This window comes from Salmo salar, chromosome 03 (assembly GCF_965601325.2).
Source record: "Salmo salar chromosome 03, fSalSal1, whole genome shotgun sequence".
NCBI lineage: Eukaryota > Metazoa > Chordata > Actinopteri > Salmoniformes > Salmonidae > Salmo > Salmo salar.
Window position 1 is genome coordinate 32600972 of NC_138293.1, and position 16039 is coordinate 32617010.

The window sequence follows — 16039 nt, forward strand, 5'->3', positions numbered from 1 at the left end:
CTCTATGTAAACGCAGAGGCTGACATTCAAACACCGCGGCAGGGAGCCATGGTGGACTTAGCAGCTCAACTCTGCTCTGCCTTGGGCCCCGCTTCGCTCTCCCTCTCTCCCTCCAAAGTCTGACAGAGAATTGGCATCTCACATGGTCTAATGAAGTGTATGCCACAGTTAAATACTGAACTGAGCAGACGTACGTCGTCTACTAACAACAACTGGGTGGCCAGTTTGAACCAGGACCTACCTGCTTGCTGCAAGACCTTACTAGGCAATAATACTTGAATGAAATTTATTGAGCAGGATAAATCTGATAACTCTCCCTTTGCCATTTCTCTCCATGGCTGCAGGTCTAAACAGAAGCTTACAGTTATCATCATCATGAGCCATGTCTGGACTTGAAAGAAAGAATAGTCAAACATTTGAAAACAAGAAAAAGTCTCACATTTATTTGATATCAAACAAGAGTTGAATTTTTTATATAAGCTGAAAATGGGATCTTACAAAATAAACGATATGAACCTAAACAGTGCTGAAACAAGTCACACTTCCCAACCATTTTTACTTTTTCAAATTTTCAATAACTGTTAATAAATTAATTAGTGTCAAAGGCTGAAATATGCTTGTAAAACTTGAAATATCGCGTTGACACATATTTTTTGAAACCTGACAATTTCTTTCAAGTAAAATAAATTACACAACGACCAAATTCACGCCAAATCTGTGCTTGGCATGGTGTTAACACAAAATATTACTGGCAAAACTCTTAATTCATGAAAGCAAAAAGCACTTCACAAGCAAAGATGTGAGTATGGTTTCTTACGGGATTTTTTTTTTTTAAATGACTTTTTTATTTGATTTTTTTATGTTCAAACATACCACAATGAGTCAAGTGAGAGGGAAAAAACAGATTTGAGCAACCTGTTTTTAGAATAATCTTCTCAACATTGAAATGTTGTATAATTGGTTGCCATAACATTTTTTCATATATTTTTTTTTTTACACTTGTGGTAGAGCAAAATATATTTTCTTTAGCTATTACTCTGACAACAGTTAAATGTGCAATAGAGAAAATATAAGGCCTGAGTCTGAATTAGTGGTTCTTTGTTTGACAGTCCTCACTATTTAGTGAAATGACTCTAGAACGTTATAGAGTCCAGGACCCAACAGATACTCACCCTCATTCATTCTGGAATCCCCTCCAGGAACACTTCACCAGTGTTCCAAAAGTTCTAAACCTGGAGTTCTAAACCATGTTTTTTTTCTTCTTCAATATAATACAAATGCAGGCTGGACAGGAATGGCGCCAGACAGACTTCTCTCTGACACTTGAAGTGGTCTGTGCATTTACCTCTCTGTAGTCCCACAGCAGAGCAGAGCAGTTCAAGTCCACAGACAGACAGACGGATTCAGAGGATGTTTGTGTGTGTGACCGAGTTTATGTGTGAAAAAGTAATCCATCTCCTTCCTCCCTACCACCCACAAACATTTCACTTCCTGCTCTGACGGGTCATTAGGAGTGCAGAGATGGAGGACTGGGAGGACCGATGAGGGCTGGCAATAGTCTTGACATCAACCAAAGCCCACACACATACATATGTTCAAACCTGTGCAAAAACACGAGAGAAGTGCTTCCTCGCCTCTCCTTCCTCCATCCATCTGCTCAGAGGCTGGTAATGAGCTGCATCTGTCCGTCCCGGGGGCCCTCTCCCTCGGGTACACAGTCCTCAGCGCTGGGGGGTACAATGCACCCATTGCTGGTTCCCCGGTTTATGTGGTAGTAGGACAGTGGCTGGGGCACGTCGCCCAGCTCAGGCATGCTTTTATGGTACAGGTCCTCCCCCTCGCTCCTGGGGGAAGGTGACAGGTTATCATCTTCATCGGGGGGGTAGGGTGAGGCTGAGGGAGAGTCTCTCAAGTTGGGCATGCTGGTGTACAGGGAGTCCCTGTTGTTGTTGGGTGACTGGGAATCCCCATCCCCTGTTGCCCCCACTGTCTCTGAGCCGTGGCACCCAGGGCCCTCCACAGCCCTCCTGGGGGCCTTGTGGGCGCTGTAGAGCAGGGAGTGAGTCCTCTGGGGCAGGAGTGGGGCCTCTAACGGCTCCTTATGGTGGGGATGCAGCAGCAACTCTAGGGTGGGGTGACCTCCACCTACTACCCCGACTATACTACCTCTCTGGGGGGACGAAGCCTCAGCGTGGTCCACCACTATGGCATCATCTTCGCTGCCGCTTCCACCCCCACAACCCCTATCCCTGTCCACAGTCACCCTGGTCTGGAGAGGGGCCTGGTCCCTGCTATCCCTATGGGGGTTGTGGCCCTTGGGGGCCCTGCGGGGCCTCAGGTTGTTGTGCACCAGCTCAGAGATGATCATCTTCTCGAAGGCGGCGTCATCCAGGCTGAGGCCCCCCAGGTCCCCCGGGCCGTGGACCACGCCCCCAACCACGCCCACAATGTCCTCATAGTCGTCTTCCTGGTTGTCTTCCTGGTCACGCAGGGAGTAACTGTTGTTAAAGTTTCCGTTGAGGGGTAGGGTGTCCATGGCACTGATGTCCCTGCTGTGGGTCAGAGAATGCTGCCCTGCAACGAGAAGCACGATACCTGGATTAGATATCATTGTTTTAAAGTTAAGAATCAATATCAAAATCAATAATACAATACAATACAATACAGTTTGATACTGCTCAGGACACCTCACTGTTAAGTGTTTGCAACCTTTGCTATCTGGATATTTGACATTGATTTATATAATATTTATATGTTCATAAAATATACAATTAAAGAGGTTCAAGTACAGTGAGTTCCAAAAGTATTGGGACAGTGACATTATTTATTGTTTTGGCTCTGTACTCCAGAACACTTGAATTTACAATGATACAATGACTATGAGGATAAGGTGCAGAAGGTCAGCTTTAATTGAAGGGTATTTCCATTCATTTCAGGTGAACCGTTTAGAAATTACAGCACTTGTTGTACATAGTCCCCCCATTTTAGGGGACCAAAAGTATTGGGACAAATTCACTTGTGTATTAACGTGGTCAAAAGTGTAGTATTTGGTCCCATATTCATACGTAGCACGCAATGCCTCCATCAAGCTTGTGACTCTACAAACTTGTTGAATGCATCGGCTGTTTGTTTTGCTTGTGTGTCAGATTATTTTGTGCCCAATAGAAATGAATGGTAAATAATCTATTGTGTCATTTTGGAGTCACTTTTATTAAGAATAGAATATGTTTCGAAACACGTCTACATTCATGTGGATGCTGCCATGATTACGGATAGTACTGAATGAATCATGAATAATGATGAGTGAGAAAGTTACAGAGGCATAAATATAATACTTTGAAAAAATGCTAACCTCCCCTGTTAATGTAATGGGGAGAAGTTAGCATGTCTTGGGGGTATGATATTTGTGCGTCTAACTTTCTCACCATTATTCATAATTCATACAGGACTATCCGTAATCACGGCAGCATCCACATTAATGTAGACAACTTTAGAAAAACGTTCTATTCTTATTTACAATAAAAGTGACTTCAAAATCACACAACACATTATTTACAATGCATTATTGTCACTTGCCCAATACTTTGACGCTTACTGTACTTCAAATTTGAATCTCTTTAACTGTCGTTTTCTATCGTGTGTGTGTCTCCATCTAGCATCATCATGTCTGAACATCACAAACAATACAGAAGATATCCTGAACAATATTTCACAAATGAGAAAGGAGAAACCAACAAAAAAAAGGAACATTACACATCCAGCAACAACACACAGATAATGTAGCTAGCCAGGTAACAACGACATAGCAAGATCAACATAACATCATAACACAGAAGTTATGAGAGGGAAAAACGCTGTGGGGGGAGGTGGAGGTAAAAAAAAAAAGTGACAATGACTAAAACATTCATTCCACCCTTAAAAAAGAAAAGAAAGAAGGAGTAATGTCGAACAAAGACATCGGCCATCTCGTTCACCACAGGAGCCACACAAGCACAGCCCCCAACACCACCACGACACACAGACACGGTGCAACGACTCACTTTACCACCACTCACATCAAGTGTGTCTGCTCAGGCTATCTTGCCTAAGAACTGCTGATATGCAACAAAAAAAAGTAAAACATATGCTTTTTTATTGCGGCTTAAAAAAAATAGAAAATTACTTCAAATAACACAAAAGAGGAACAAGGAGGAGGCTTCAAAAATCAGGCCTGGATTCAGTCGGTCGGTCTCAGATTTGGGTCCCCTCAAAAAGTGACTGATTTATTTGAGTACAACTCTCATTTACAGATCAATTTGAAATAATTTGAAAACTTTTGAGAAAGCTATTGAGAACAAATCCTGTGAACAACTGAATCCAGGACTTGGCAGGTGGAGGGGTTTCAGCAGCAAGCAATCACAGCCTCTTAAACTCTAAAATGGCAGGTACACTATCATATCATTACTTTCTCTCTCTGCTTAGAATGTGATTGAGGGATGATTTGATTTAACAGGTTTCTATCTATCTACTTCTCCCAGATGGGAAAGAAATACTTTGTACACAATAGATCACATTGATAACCTCTTGTGAAGACCAAAGACTGGCTAGAAGAAAGTCGGCAGAAGATGAAGAAGAGGGGGAATAGGAGGATGAGCCTAAATGAGCGAAGGAAGAGGATGAAGAAAAGGCAAAGATGTATTTTGCAGATTAGTTACTGCTTTGCTTCAAGCCCCGCAAAAAGAGGGAGATTGAAGTTTTAGATTTCAGTTAAATGAGTCTGAATAGACCTGACAGGGAGATGGAGGAATACAATTGGAGCTGGGCTGTGACACACACTGCCGTGGAGATGAGGAGCATCTCTTTTCTCTCTTTGGTAGAGAGAAAAGAATGTGAAAACAGACATCAAAGAATTTTGAAAAAGAGTGAAAGGTGGGAACACAGAGGAAGGGATGGGGGAGAAGTGTGAGGGCAAAGAAAGGGAGAATATGGAAAAATTCTGAAATAGAGTGAAAAGCCCCATTGCAGGTTTTGCATTTGTTTATGTATTGGCAGTCATTTGAATGCAGACAGGTACACAGTACATCTGTCAGTTTTAAATCAACACTTAAAGGAGTTAATTTTAGCACTATCTTAGAGTATATATGGTCCCACTCTACAGAGTGTAAAAGGTACTCTGATTAGAGTGTTACATTTTGAGTGTTAATGCAACACACTTGCCAGTGTTATTCACATGTAAACGAGAATTAACACTCACAGTGAATAGAATTAACTCCTATTAGTGTTAAACAAAAACACTGTTACAGTAAGTCATTTGGGGTTAATATGGTGGAAAGCCGGGTTCCTCAACTGGAGGCCTTATTTGCCCCCCCCCCCCCCCACATTTTAATTTGTATTGTTGGACATAAAAGACTTTAAAGCAAATAAACTCCAAGAGATTTTAATTTTGGACATCTGTTCCAAAGTATTCCCTGGCTTGCTAATGTAAGCAAGGTTTGAAATTACTATGTTTTAGTCAAATATGATATACGTTTGAGCTTCTTGCGGTCAATTTGCATTCTACAAATGATCTGTAATTATGTTTTGGTACCCTGACCATCCGCTCAAGAAAAAAATTGGCCCGCGGGTGAATCTAGTTGATGATCCCTTGTGTAAAGCCTAGTTTGCATATTTCCCATGGTGCCTTTTCTTTGAGTGAATTGTAGAGTTATGCCCCATGATTGAAATTGTTAATGACATGGTTGTTGAATTCTTTCCTTTTAAAGGAATGTGGCTTTCACCCAGGTGAATGATTTTACAATTCAACTTTATGACAATACATTACATACTGTATATAATAAGGCTTAACTTTGATGGCCTAGTTTTACCCTAACACAGTGGTGTTAGGAAACTCCTGGTTTACAGGCAACATCAGGACTGCAAGTCACATTATTCTGTGACTTGTAATTCTTAACACTTGGAATTTTTGTTCTCCGCAACCTGCATTCAGAATGACTGTCCGGGTTAGGAAACTTGACAGAAAATACTACCATTTAAACTGGAACAAACATTTCAGTAACGGGTGCAATAAATCTTACCAACTGATTGGATTAGTTAAGAATTGGTTTGACTTTGGATAGCCTATCTCTACAATTTATAATTGGTTTGAGGGGTTTAAATCTTACAACTTTGGAGCTATTGGAATTTGAACATATTTTCCCATATACATTGTGTAATTTGCTGACGGTCCCTAACTAGCCCCATAGGGATATCCAAAGTCAACGCAAATTTACCACAGGCAGTTAGATAGGGTCGTGTGCTGCTTCACTACGAACTGATGATTACTTGTGCTGTCAGCTGTGGGCAAGATTGAAACAAACCCAACCTTCATTTACATTGTGCTGCAGTCACAACTACAAGTCTCACAAAACTCTGTTTTGGACTAGATTGCCTTTATGACCAAAAATGTATCCTATTGGCACTTTGTAGTCAATTTTGACAATATAATAAATGTTTCTGACTCGTATTGATGCCACAGCCTGTTTTCTGAATGAGAAGTCAGTTTTTAGGGGCAGTTGTTCTTTAACTCCTGAATCAACACTAGAAATGGTACACAGTAAAATCAACACTGGCCAATTTGCTGTGTATTGTCTACTGGGAGGGGGGGTACGTGATGTGAACAGAATTTAACTGGACACAGCCGGAGCCAGACAGCTGCATTCTGGGAAAGATTCCAACGGAGATTTGCCCAAGATGTTCTCTTTACCGTTACTGCATCAAATTAACATCTGCACTGTATTACCTTCATATTAATACACTTCAGGATGGAGAGGATCATCTATAACGACTACAGCATTTTCAACTTGAGCCTCTTCAACACTTTACACTTGGGTGATTCATCATCACATAACACCACTTGACATCTGTCTGTTAGAGAGTTACACCCAAACCAGTCAACATCTATCAGGTCAATTCTTCAACTTTTCCTGTTCTTTAATTAGTTACTAATAATGTTTGAGTGCTTTCATGTTCTTCAACTGTGAGTCGCCAACGATAGTTTCTGTGATGTTTGAGGATGCAAGTATGTGGAGTATCTCCCTCGCGGCTGTGTGTCTCACGTGTATTTCCACATGACTAATCGGGGTGGCAGTGTAGCCTAGTAGTTAGAGCGTTGGACTAGTAACTGAAAGGTTGCAAGTTCGAATCCCTGAGCTGACAAGGTACAAATCTGTCGTTCTGCCCCTGAACAAGGCAGTTAACTCACTAGGCTGTCACTGAAAATAAGAATTTGTTCGAAACTAACTTGCCTAGTAAAATAAATAAAATCTGCCTGTAGGGAGGACTGACTGATGATGTGTCTCGGCAGGTTAAGGGATGATGACACTGATGCATACAATAAACGCTTAAATAGACAGTCACTTCATTCACCACTGCTCAACTAGAATAAGTTAGCTTATACTGTAATTACCCTATCATGAAAAAAAATTATGTCTCAAAAGCACTGTCTGCTTGCTTCATAGCAGGGGTATTTGTAGGTTCCACTTACATTTGTGGTGTTTTGATCATACTGGTATATCATGATTGTAATTAAATCATAATGATTTTGTGTGATTTTTGTGACAATCGGTTTGTTAGGTTCCCGAACTCTTTCCAACCTCATCCAGGGAAAAAAGGCAGAAAATGTGACTTAAAAGTGTTCTCAGTGTTCTCATTGTGAAGCGAGTGAACTCGGCGACCTGCCAAATCAGAGCGAGCGACTGCAGTTTCTGTATATTCTCCTGTATCCTTCTTCCCCCCCTTTCCTCCCTCCACACATTCATCCTGGTGCTGCCTCCTTTCCTTCCATCCGCTCCTCTTTCATCATCAAATGCCTCTGCATATCTGAGGGGTATAATTCTGCCTGCATTGCGTCATGTGCTCCCGTGTTTTTCTGTTCCTTTGCTTGGCTTCCTCCTTTAGTCTGACAGAGAGGGTATCTGGGTCACGCTACACAGACAATGACAGCATTCAAATAAATGGGGATTGGGATTTGTAGTAAAGAAATAAATAAAGAATGCTATTGAACCTGCTCTAAAAGGTATCATCAAAGGGCGAAGGAGGAGAATGGTAAATAATAGGATATAATATATAAACTCTGAATAAATTCATCTCGATTTCCTATAAATGAATGTTGGAGTAGTCTCGATAAGATAGCATTGACCATTCTCAACCTTATCTCATGCTGTGTTACAAAGCGTAGCTTGCATACTAGCTACATAAAGATGAAATAAAGAGACGTGGTAATGAGAGAGAGAGAAAGGGAGAGAGAAGAAAGGACAACTCTAAAACATAGAGTAAGACTTCTCAACAATTCATGCTGTGTAGGGGCCCACAGCCCCACAAAGTCCCGCTATTTCAATTAGTTTCAAACACACACAAAAACAAAACAAATGTTTGTCCAAATGGCACCCTATTCCCTATATAGTGCACTAATCGAGTCAAATTTGTCAAGGTGCCATTTCAAACACAGATCTACATTGAAAGGTTAGAGGTCCCCATGCACCTGGTGAGTGAAAGGCTGGAGGGGAGGGGGTGTTGCACACCACCGTCTCAGCCAGCAGGTTGTTATAGGGGTTGTTAGGGTCGTGGGCTCGGAGCAGAGGGTTAGTTAGGAGGTAGTTGCCAGTCATCCCTGTGAGAGAGAAGGAAAGCGTGAGGGGGGAAAGAAAGAAAGAAAGACGAGGCAGGAAGAGTGAGGAAGAGAGGAGAAAAAGAGAGGGTTACTTAGGAGGTAGTTGTCAGTCAAACCTGCAAGAAAGAGAGAGAGAGAGAGAGAGAGAGAGAGAGAGAGAGAGAGAGAGAGAGAGAGAGAGAGGGGATGTGAGCGAGGGAGGAGAAAGGCTATTATATTATTATATAGTATCATAATATTATTATAGAAAGGATGAGGCAGGAGAGTAAAGAAGGGAAAAAGAAGAAGATGGCAAAAGAGACCAGAGGAAAAAGGGAGGTGTGTATAGGAGTTCCAGCGGTGTGCTCCTTCAGTAAATACATCGCGCTGGTTAGTTGAGTAGCTGATGTTTAAATAATGTCTACACACCGCATTCTCCAGACTTCATTTCACAGAACAGCAAGCAATAAATATCATCCGCAACAAGTGCGTCGGTCGTCTGTTGTGAACAAAGCCACTTGCTTTACCACCAGATAGTGCCAAAAACTCCAGTACAATACTCACAACATTGCCAAATACTTTCTCTGTTAAACAAATATTTGACTAATAAGTAAACACAACAGTAGGTTGTAAAGTGTGAGTCAAATCATTCAGTATGATTGACCATTCATGGTCAAAATGTTCAGTATTTTTTTTTACAGTAGCCATATAATACAAGTAATTGCAAGTATCCACTCTGCAGTCAGCAGACATAATATAGTCAATACAACCACACCGATGATGTGGGGACTACACATCGGTATCTATTGACATCACTGTGCTCCAAAATGTAGTATACGTATACATAAGTATTGACACTGGCTGGAATGCGGTTTTAACCAATCAGCATTCAGGATTAGACCCATGCGTTGTATAAAAGTACAATATTTAATAGCAATGTCCAGTCATTGAAAACGAATCTCTTATATCTCATCTCTTATCAGGAGCGATTAGGAGTTATCGTAATGCTGATGGCACACACTGATAAGGAGGAGGGAAGTCGAAAAAAACGGAGCTGTGTAGTGTTAAACCTCACTGTGACCCCCCCCCGTCTCTCTCTCCCCTCCCCCGTCTCTCTCCGTCTCTCCCTCCGTCTCTCCCAAGCTTTTTCTCTGTATCTCTCTCCTTATCCCATCTCTCTCTCTCTCCTTATCCCATCTCTCTCTCTCTCTCTCTCTCTCTCTCTCTCTGTATCCCCGCCCCGTCGTCGTCGTATGGCTAAAAATCAGCAGGATCAGGTCAGGGTGAGGATGAGTCAGTGCAGCCTGCCAGTTCCTGTAGCCAGCCAGGGTCTCCCAGAGTTCAACACACAAGCAGACACCAGCTTCTCATCACTACCACTTGAAGCCAGACTAAATAGCTACATAACACTTCTCCCATCCAACAAGTAGCAGTTGTGCAGGTCGACCATCAAAAGGCATGTTTGAAGTGAACTTTGACTCATTTAAAAACATTTGGAGCGTGTATTTATTTACTTGTTCAAAATAATTTATTGAATTTGTTATTCGTGGTTTATTTAAATCAGGACGTATACAAGCACTAGACCATATTGAGTAAACAATTATCAGTTTATCAAAAAGCTGCCTCTGAATGTAGAGCATCATCCATCATTGATTGGTTAAATAAAAGTTAAATGCATACAAATTAAATCTGCATCTGCCAGATCTATTCTGGCACTTGTTGTCTATTCAAGGTCGCATAACAGAGAGAATACAGCATGTGCAAATAGAGACAGAGGGGACGGTGTCTTACCCTGGTTCAGAGTGGAGGTGCTGTTGATGTCTCCGGAGATGAAGGAGGATTCGGACTGCTTCCTCACCGTGTCGTTCCACATCCTCCTGATACGACTCTGTGGAGGAGGTGAACAACACACACATTGTGTCAGAATAACTTTTACCACCGATGTCAGCTCCCTTTACATGCAACAGAAAAAGAGCACAACTCTGTGGAGGCATCAAGCAAACACAATGGATTACAAGAACCACTTCCAAGACTGACGCAGGAAACAAAATGGATGCATCCGAAATGACACGCTATTCACTTTTTTTTTTTTATTTTTATTTTTTACAAACGTAGTGCACTATGTAGGGAATAGAGTGTCATTTCGGACGCGGCCACAGTGTATTGGAATGACCTTCAACACTGATGTCCTTCCGTGTTACCTCTACATGCTAGCATGCAACAGGACAACAAGGCGTAGGCGCTCCCTTTCACTCTCAGGGGAAAGAAAGGAAGGCTATTTCACACAAGGGGATTGGAATGTCCACCTTTAACTCAACACTAACACTCTCCCCTCTATGTTAGCATGCAACAGAAGAAAAAAGCCTTTCCCTTCTATGCCGCAAACCAATTTCCCCCTGGGACTATAAAGCTATACTGAAGTATACTACAGTACTGCTCTCAATAGAAAGAAAGGGTTGAGAGAAAGTTTATTCCAGTGTTCATGCTGCTCCTCGACGTGCTAGCATGCAGGAGAAGGAGGGAAAAAAAAACAGGAAAAGAAATCTCCTTTCCCTCTCAAAAGAAAGAAAAGGATAGAAAAAAAGGTATATATAATTCAACTTCCCGCTGCTGTACTGTACCTAGTATGTACTGTACCTGTGTGGCGGAGGAGTAGCGTGCGGTGGATCGAGACGTGGCTGTCTTGGCCGAGCTGTGGGACCCTTCAGAAGGCAGACCTCCGCAGCACTGGGACTGACGGAAGCATTTGCTGTACTCTTTACGGACCTGCAGCGGGCACAAGGTCAGGGCAGAGCGACAGAGACACAGTGAACTCAAGAGACGCCACAACAGTGCAGGGTCCTCCAGAGAGAAAAAAAGAGAGGAGGCTGCCTCTATCCTGCAACAAAAAGCCCCAAAATAAATATATTTCTCAAATGCCACCTAGCCGACAGCAGCCGTTCAAACGGCGTGTCTTTGGAGATAGCCCTATCACATCTACCACGGTGACACATTCAAATACCATAAGGAGGGGGATTTTTCACGGGGACAAATATGACACAGAGGTGTTACTTCTATCAGAGATGGTCTTAAATGTCAAGACACAGTAGACAGCGGACTGAAAGGTATATATTTTGCATTGGACTTCAGTACACAAAGATACCTTCTGTTATCTTATTTCTTTGAGAAACTAGACATAAAAAAAAAAGGTTATTTCCCACCTCTGGTGAGGAAAACTTATATTCAAACATTGATGTACAAAATGTTGTAGCATTATCTTTGTATATGTCATATGTATTAAATCCTTACCTTTTTCTGGAGGAGGCAGTGGAAGATAAAGATGAACATCCCTTGCAGAGTGTTGAAGATGGTGAAGAGGTATGCCATGACCACGGAGGATTCGCTGAGGAAGAACAGGCCAAACGACCAGGTCAGACCCAGGAGAAAGAGCAGGGCAAACGCTCCAAGCACCCAGGATCTGAAACACACACACACACACACAAATTGTTCACAATCATTAATAATAAACTAGATAACTTCCCTAATTTCATCTTTCATTGATTTGAAGTTTCTCTCTGTTTGGTTCCTATGGATTTGTTCTGTGGGGAAAGAAGGAGGCTGTGCTATTATCTCTCTCTATTTCTTCTTCTGGACATGTTATACAGTATATAGAGTACAACTCCTAAAAGCTGATATATAGATTTTGAATGAGAACTTCCACAGAGAGTCTAACTAACTACGTTTCCTTGGCCTTCCTCAGGGTTGGCTGGTTAAACAGAAACAGCAAACACAGCAGGTTTCTCACAGGAGGTCCAGGAAAAGCCTAGAGGAAATCAGATAACCAATGGTAAGTTCCCTCTGGCAATGGCTGGCAATGGGAGCCATCGATGCACAGGAGAAAAAGAGTGAGCAACCCTGGACAAGAAAGAGAAAAGAGGAGACTAGTGAAAAACCAGAGACCATTGTACCACGTCTTTGAGTCTCAAAGAACATCCAGGGACATTAGAGAATACAAACCTAAAGAGAGAGATGCTACAGATTAGTTGTGCTTTTGTGTCATTGTGTACATTTTTCATTATTTGAAAAAACGCTGGCCCTTTAACTGATCATTTCAAAGTCTTGTGGAAAGTTACCAAATCTAACTTTGCGGGAGTAAATAAGTGGTCGATTAGAGGTGGACTCCAATTAATGACAGTTAATGAGTTTTGGGTCCTTTGAATAAATGATTTGTTTGAATTAGCCACTATCTTTGAACGCAGGCTCTCTTTAAATTACATTCTTAACCAGGGTAGCACGGTTCAGAGGTCAATTAAACAATTTTGCTGGTATTAAAAGCCGAAAAACAAAATGAATTAAAAAATATTTTATTACAAGAAGTCCAAACACAACACAGGACTGGCACATGTCATTCTGTCTCAGAGTTATTGTTTAACAAGTATTTTAGGACAAGAAACTGGCTAGAGACTTTTCTTTTATCCAATCTGCTGGATTGAGTGGATGTGTGAATAAAGATGTGGGCACAGGTCCAGTTCCTCCACCCCACCCTTAAATCATATATACTTGAGCTAGGGTTCCAGAGGAACCTGAAAATGATGCCAACACAGGAGCAACTAATACAAGAGTTCAGGGATGCAGTTCTGAATAAATAAAAGTGGCAATATAAACCCTGCATAGCGCAAACACTGCCCTCATAAACACCAACTAAAAAGGGAACACGTGAGAATCTGAAATAAACATATTTGTCCACTCCGGTTATGGGTTATTGAGATGTAATTCTAAGGTCAAATCCACCAAATTCACACCCTTTAATATTGCACATGCAAGGCCATGGCTGGGAACAGGACAGCACACAACGCTTTGTTTTCTCACTTAAAACTGAGCTGACACAACCAGTAATACCAGCTTTCACATCACCTCCAGAGACCCCCCCCCCCCCCCCCCTCACCTGATTCCGCCCAGCCGGGTCGAGTCGGGTTTCATGGAAGTGGAGTGCTTCACCATCTTGTACATGGTCACTATCAGGATGATGAGATTGAGCTGTCAAAACAGAGGCACAGCAAGCTTAACGCGTCACACTGGAGCACGGCGTTCATTTCACCGGTATGAGCAGCAACGCATGTCGCCTACATTTCGCGGCAACTTAAACCACAAAAAAAAGGGTGATTTGCGCACAGAAACAGGACAAACTCTCCGAAATGTAACTAGCAGCATGTCACCTGCATGTTTTAGTGACTTTCTGAGATCATGCATGGTAATTATGCTTAACCTGTAGTGATTTTGGCACAATCGCAAGCGTCAACATTAGTACGTCTTACCAAGAGGGATATGAAACTTTCAAGCTTCAGTGCAAATGGTAAAACAGACTGCCTCCCAAAAGTGAGAATAGAGAGGTTGTAGCTTAGCTTCGGTCTCCAGCTTCACTAAAATTGGCTATGATAAAGTGCCTTGGAAGCCCCTTCCCACTCCTATGGCTGATGCAACGCACAACCTCAGGCCTTACTTAGCCAAGCAGGCTGGTGCCAAACGCAGAGTGTTATTCCTCATCGAGAGAGAAAGAGAGAGCGAGCGAGAATGTAAATCTAATACGGCCAGAACAGAACAGAGAGAGGGTGGAAAAGACAGAGCAGAGCGCCATATTTTTTAAACAAACGTCTAGAGCCAGGAAAAACAGCTCCATATTCTAAGCTATACATTCAGAAAGGTTTCCATGACTTCAGGATGTTTTTCTGTAAGGGGGGGGGGGGGGGGGGGGGGGGGGCTTACATTTGGCTCTGTTTCTACCTCATTAAAACCTCACCAAAAACAACTATTCAGTAAATATTCACTATATATTATTTAGTATTTGTATACTTCTATATAAAAAAAAAACATTTTTAGTTATTAAAATCTTCACCATAATCTGCCCCCCAGCCTATTTATTCTGAAACTTGACCAATCTTTATCAAAGAAAATAAATGACAAAAACTTCCTGGGTTTGCGAGAACACAAAGCAATACTGTTCTAGTAGAGATACGGTCCCAAGTTTATTAAATACAATATATTTGTGGGCTGAATTTTATGAAAGCTGTCCACTCTAAAACATGAATACACCAGACCAGTAGAGCCGTAGCTATGTACTTCCCTTAAAAATAAATAAACCAATAACGTGGGAAGAAAGGCAGAAAGAGGGCAGAGACAGAGAGAGGGATAGAGGGAGAGGAGAAAATACAAATAAGGGGGTTTAGATCAGAGAGATGTGGAGTTTTGTCTCCTAGCCACTAGGGCCGATTTAGGTCTGCATGAGTCGAGTGGTTGGAGATGCATTAAAACAGCCACCAGTGTCGACACAGATCTGATGAGACAGGCAGGCAGGTAGGTAGGCAGGCATAGAGGCAGGCCCCGAACTGTACATGTCCTTAATCCCCCCCCCCCCCCGCATCCCACTATCTACAGAAACCAGAACACACTTTTTCTTGGGTATCTATGCACGGCATGTGCTGTATAAACACAGTACGTACACATTTACACATGTCTTCTGTGTGAATAATACAAATGTATGTGTGTGTGAACTCCATGCAGCCTGCATGAAATATTAAGAGGTGAAGACGGAGATGTCCGTGGAACAGGGATTGGCTGCAGATGCGTCATGATCCTCGGCAGGGCCAGGGGGTTGTGGGTAATGGCTGTCTGGCCCACCCACTCATTACTTCCATGTTCATCCGTCTCTCCCCATCTCCCTCAACCCCCTCTTTGTCTAACTGAGCAAATGACCTTCATGCCTGAGATTGTCTCTTATCCTCCTCCTCCTCGACTGAGTGTGTGAAAGGGAGGAATTCTGCCACAATGCGCAACTCTTTCCACCAAAAAAAAACTGCTACGCTGTTGACTGCTGCTCACTTGACTAGACTGATTTCATAGGATTTTACAGCTGAATGACTGCTGATGTCCTCATGTCAGATATAATGGACCACTTTCCTTTCACGCAAATTGATCAGCGAAAGCAAGAGCTAAGTGACCAGAGGAGAAAAAAAAATGAAGAAAAAAAAAATGTCCACGTATTTTTGCCCACTTCACACTTCTTTGAGGAAAACATACATTTTTGGATAGACATATTAAAACACATACCGGATTTACATTCCAACGCACGCCACGCACGCACGCACGCACACACAGTATAACGTGGCTTACCATGATAATGAAGGTGACAGGTCCTATGAAGCTCCAGATGAAGTGGTTATCCACCCTCAGCCAGCAGCTGCAATGGAACATGGTTATGTGATCAGGTGATAGCCATCCCTCAAGAGCAAATGAGCTATTCTGGCACTCCAACTGTGACTGTAACATCTCTGCAATTACATTCTAAGAACACAGCGGCAGTTGTTACATCGTATCCTACCGATCACTAACCAGCCTGGCTTCTAGACTAGATAGATGGCATGATTATATAGCTTCTACAGCAATAAAATAGTGATTTAT

The 16039-nt window shown here is 42.2% G+C and overlaps 1 protein-coding gene across 4 annotated transcripts in view; it reads right to left on the minus strand.

Moving 5' to 3' along the window:
- Positions 1–415: 415 nt before the first annotated feature.
- LOC106599757 (adhesion G protein-coupled receptor L2) overlaps positions 416–16039 on the minus strand; it is a 126176-nt gene continuing 110552 nt past the window's right edge. For 2 of the 4 annotated variants that reach the window (XM_014191055.3, XM_014191057.3), the window contains 7 exons: positions 15752–15818; positions 13530–13621; positions 11894–12062; positions 11243–11371; positions 10397–10493; positions 8498–8626; positions 416–2574 (listed from right to left, as the gene is read on the minus strand). In XM_014191055.3, coding sequence (XP_014046530.2) covers positions 1658–2574; positions 8498–8626; positions 10397–10493; positions 11243–11371; positions 11894–12062; positions 13530–13621; positions 15752–15818 — 1600 coding nt within the window. In that variant the 3' untranslated portion in view covers positions 416–1657. The remainder of the gene's footprint in view (positions 2575–8497; positions 8627–10396; positions 10494–11242; positions 11372–11893; positions 12063–13529; positions 13622–15751; positions 15819–16039) is intronic. The other 2 variants (XM_014191058.3, XM_014191059.3) reach the window with 1 other exon arrangement.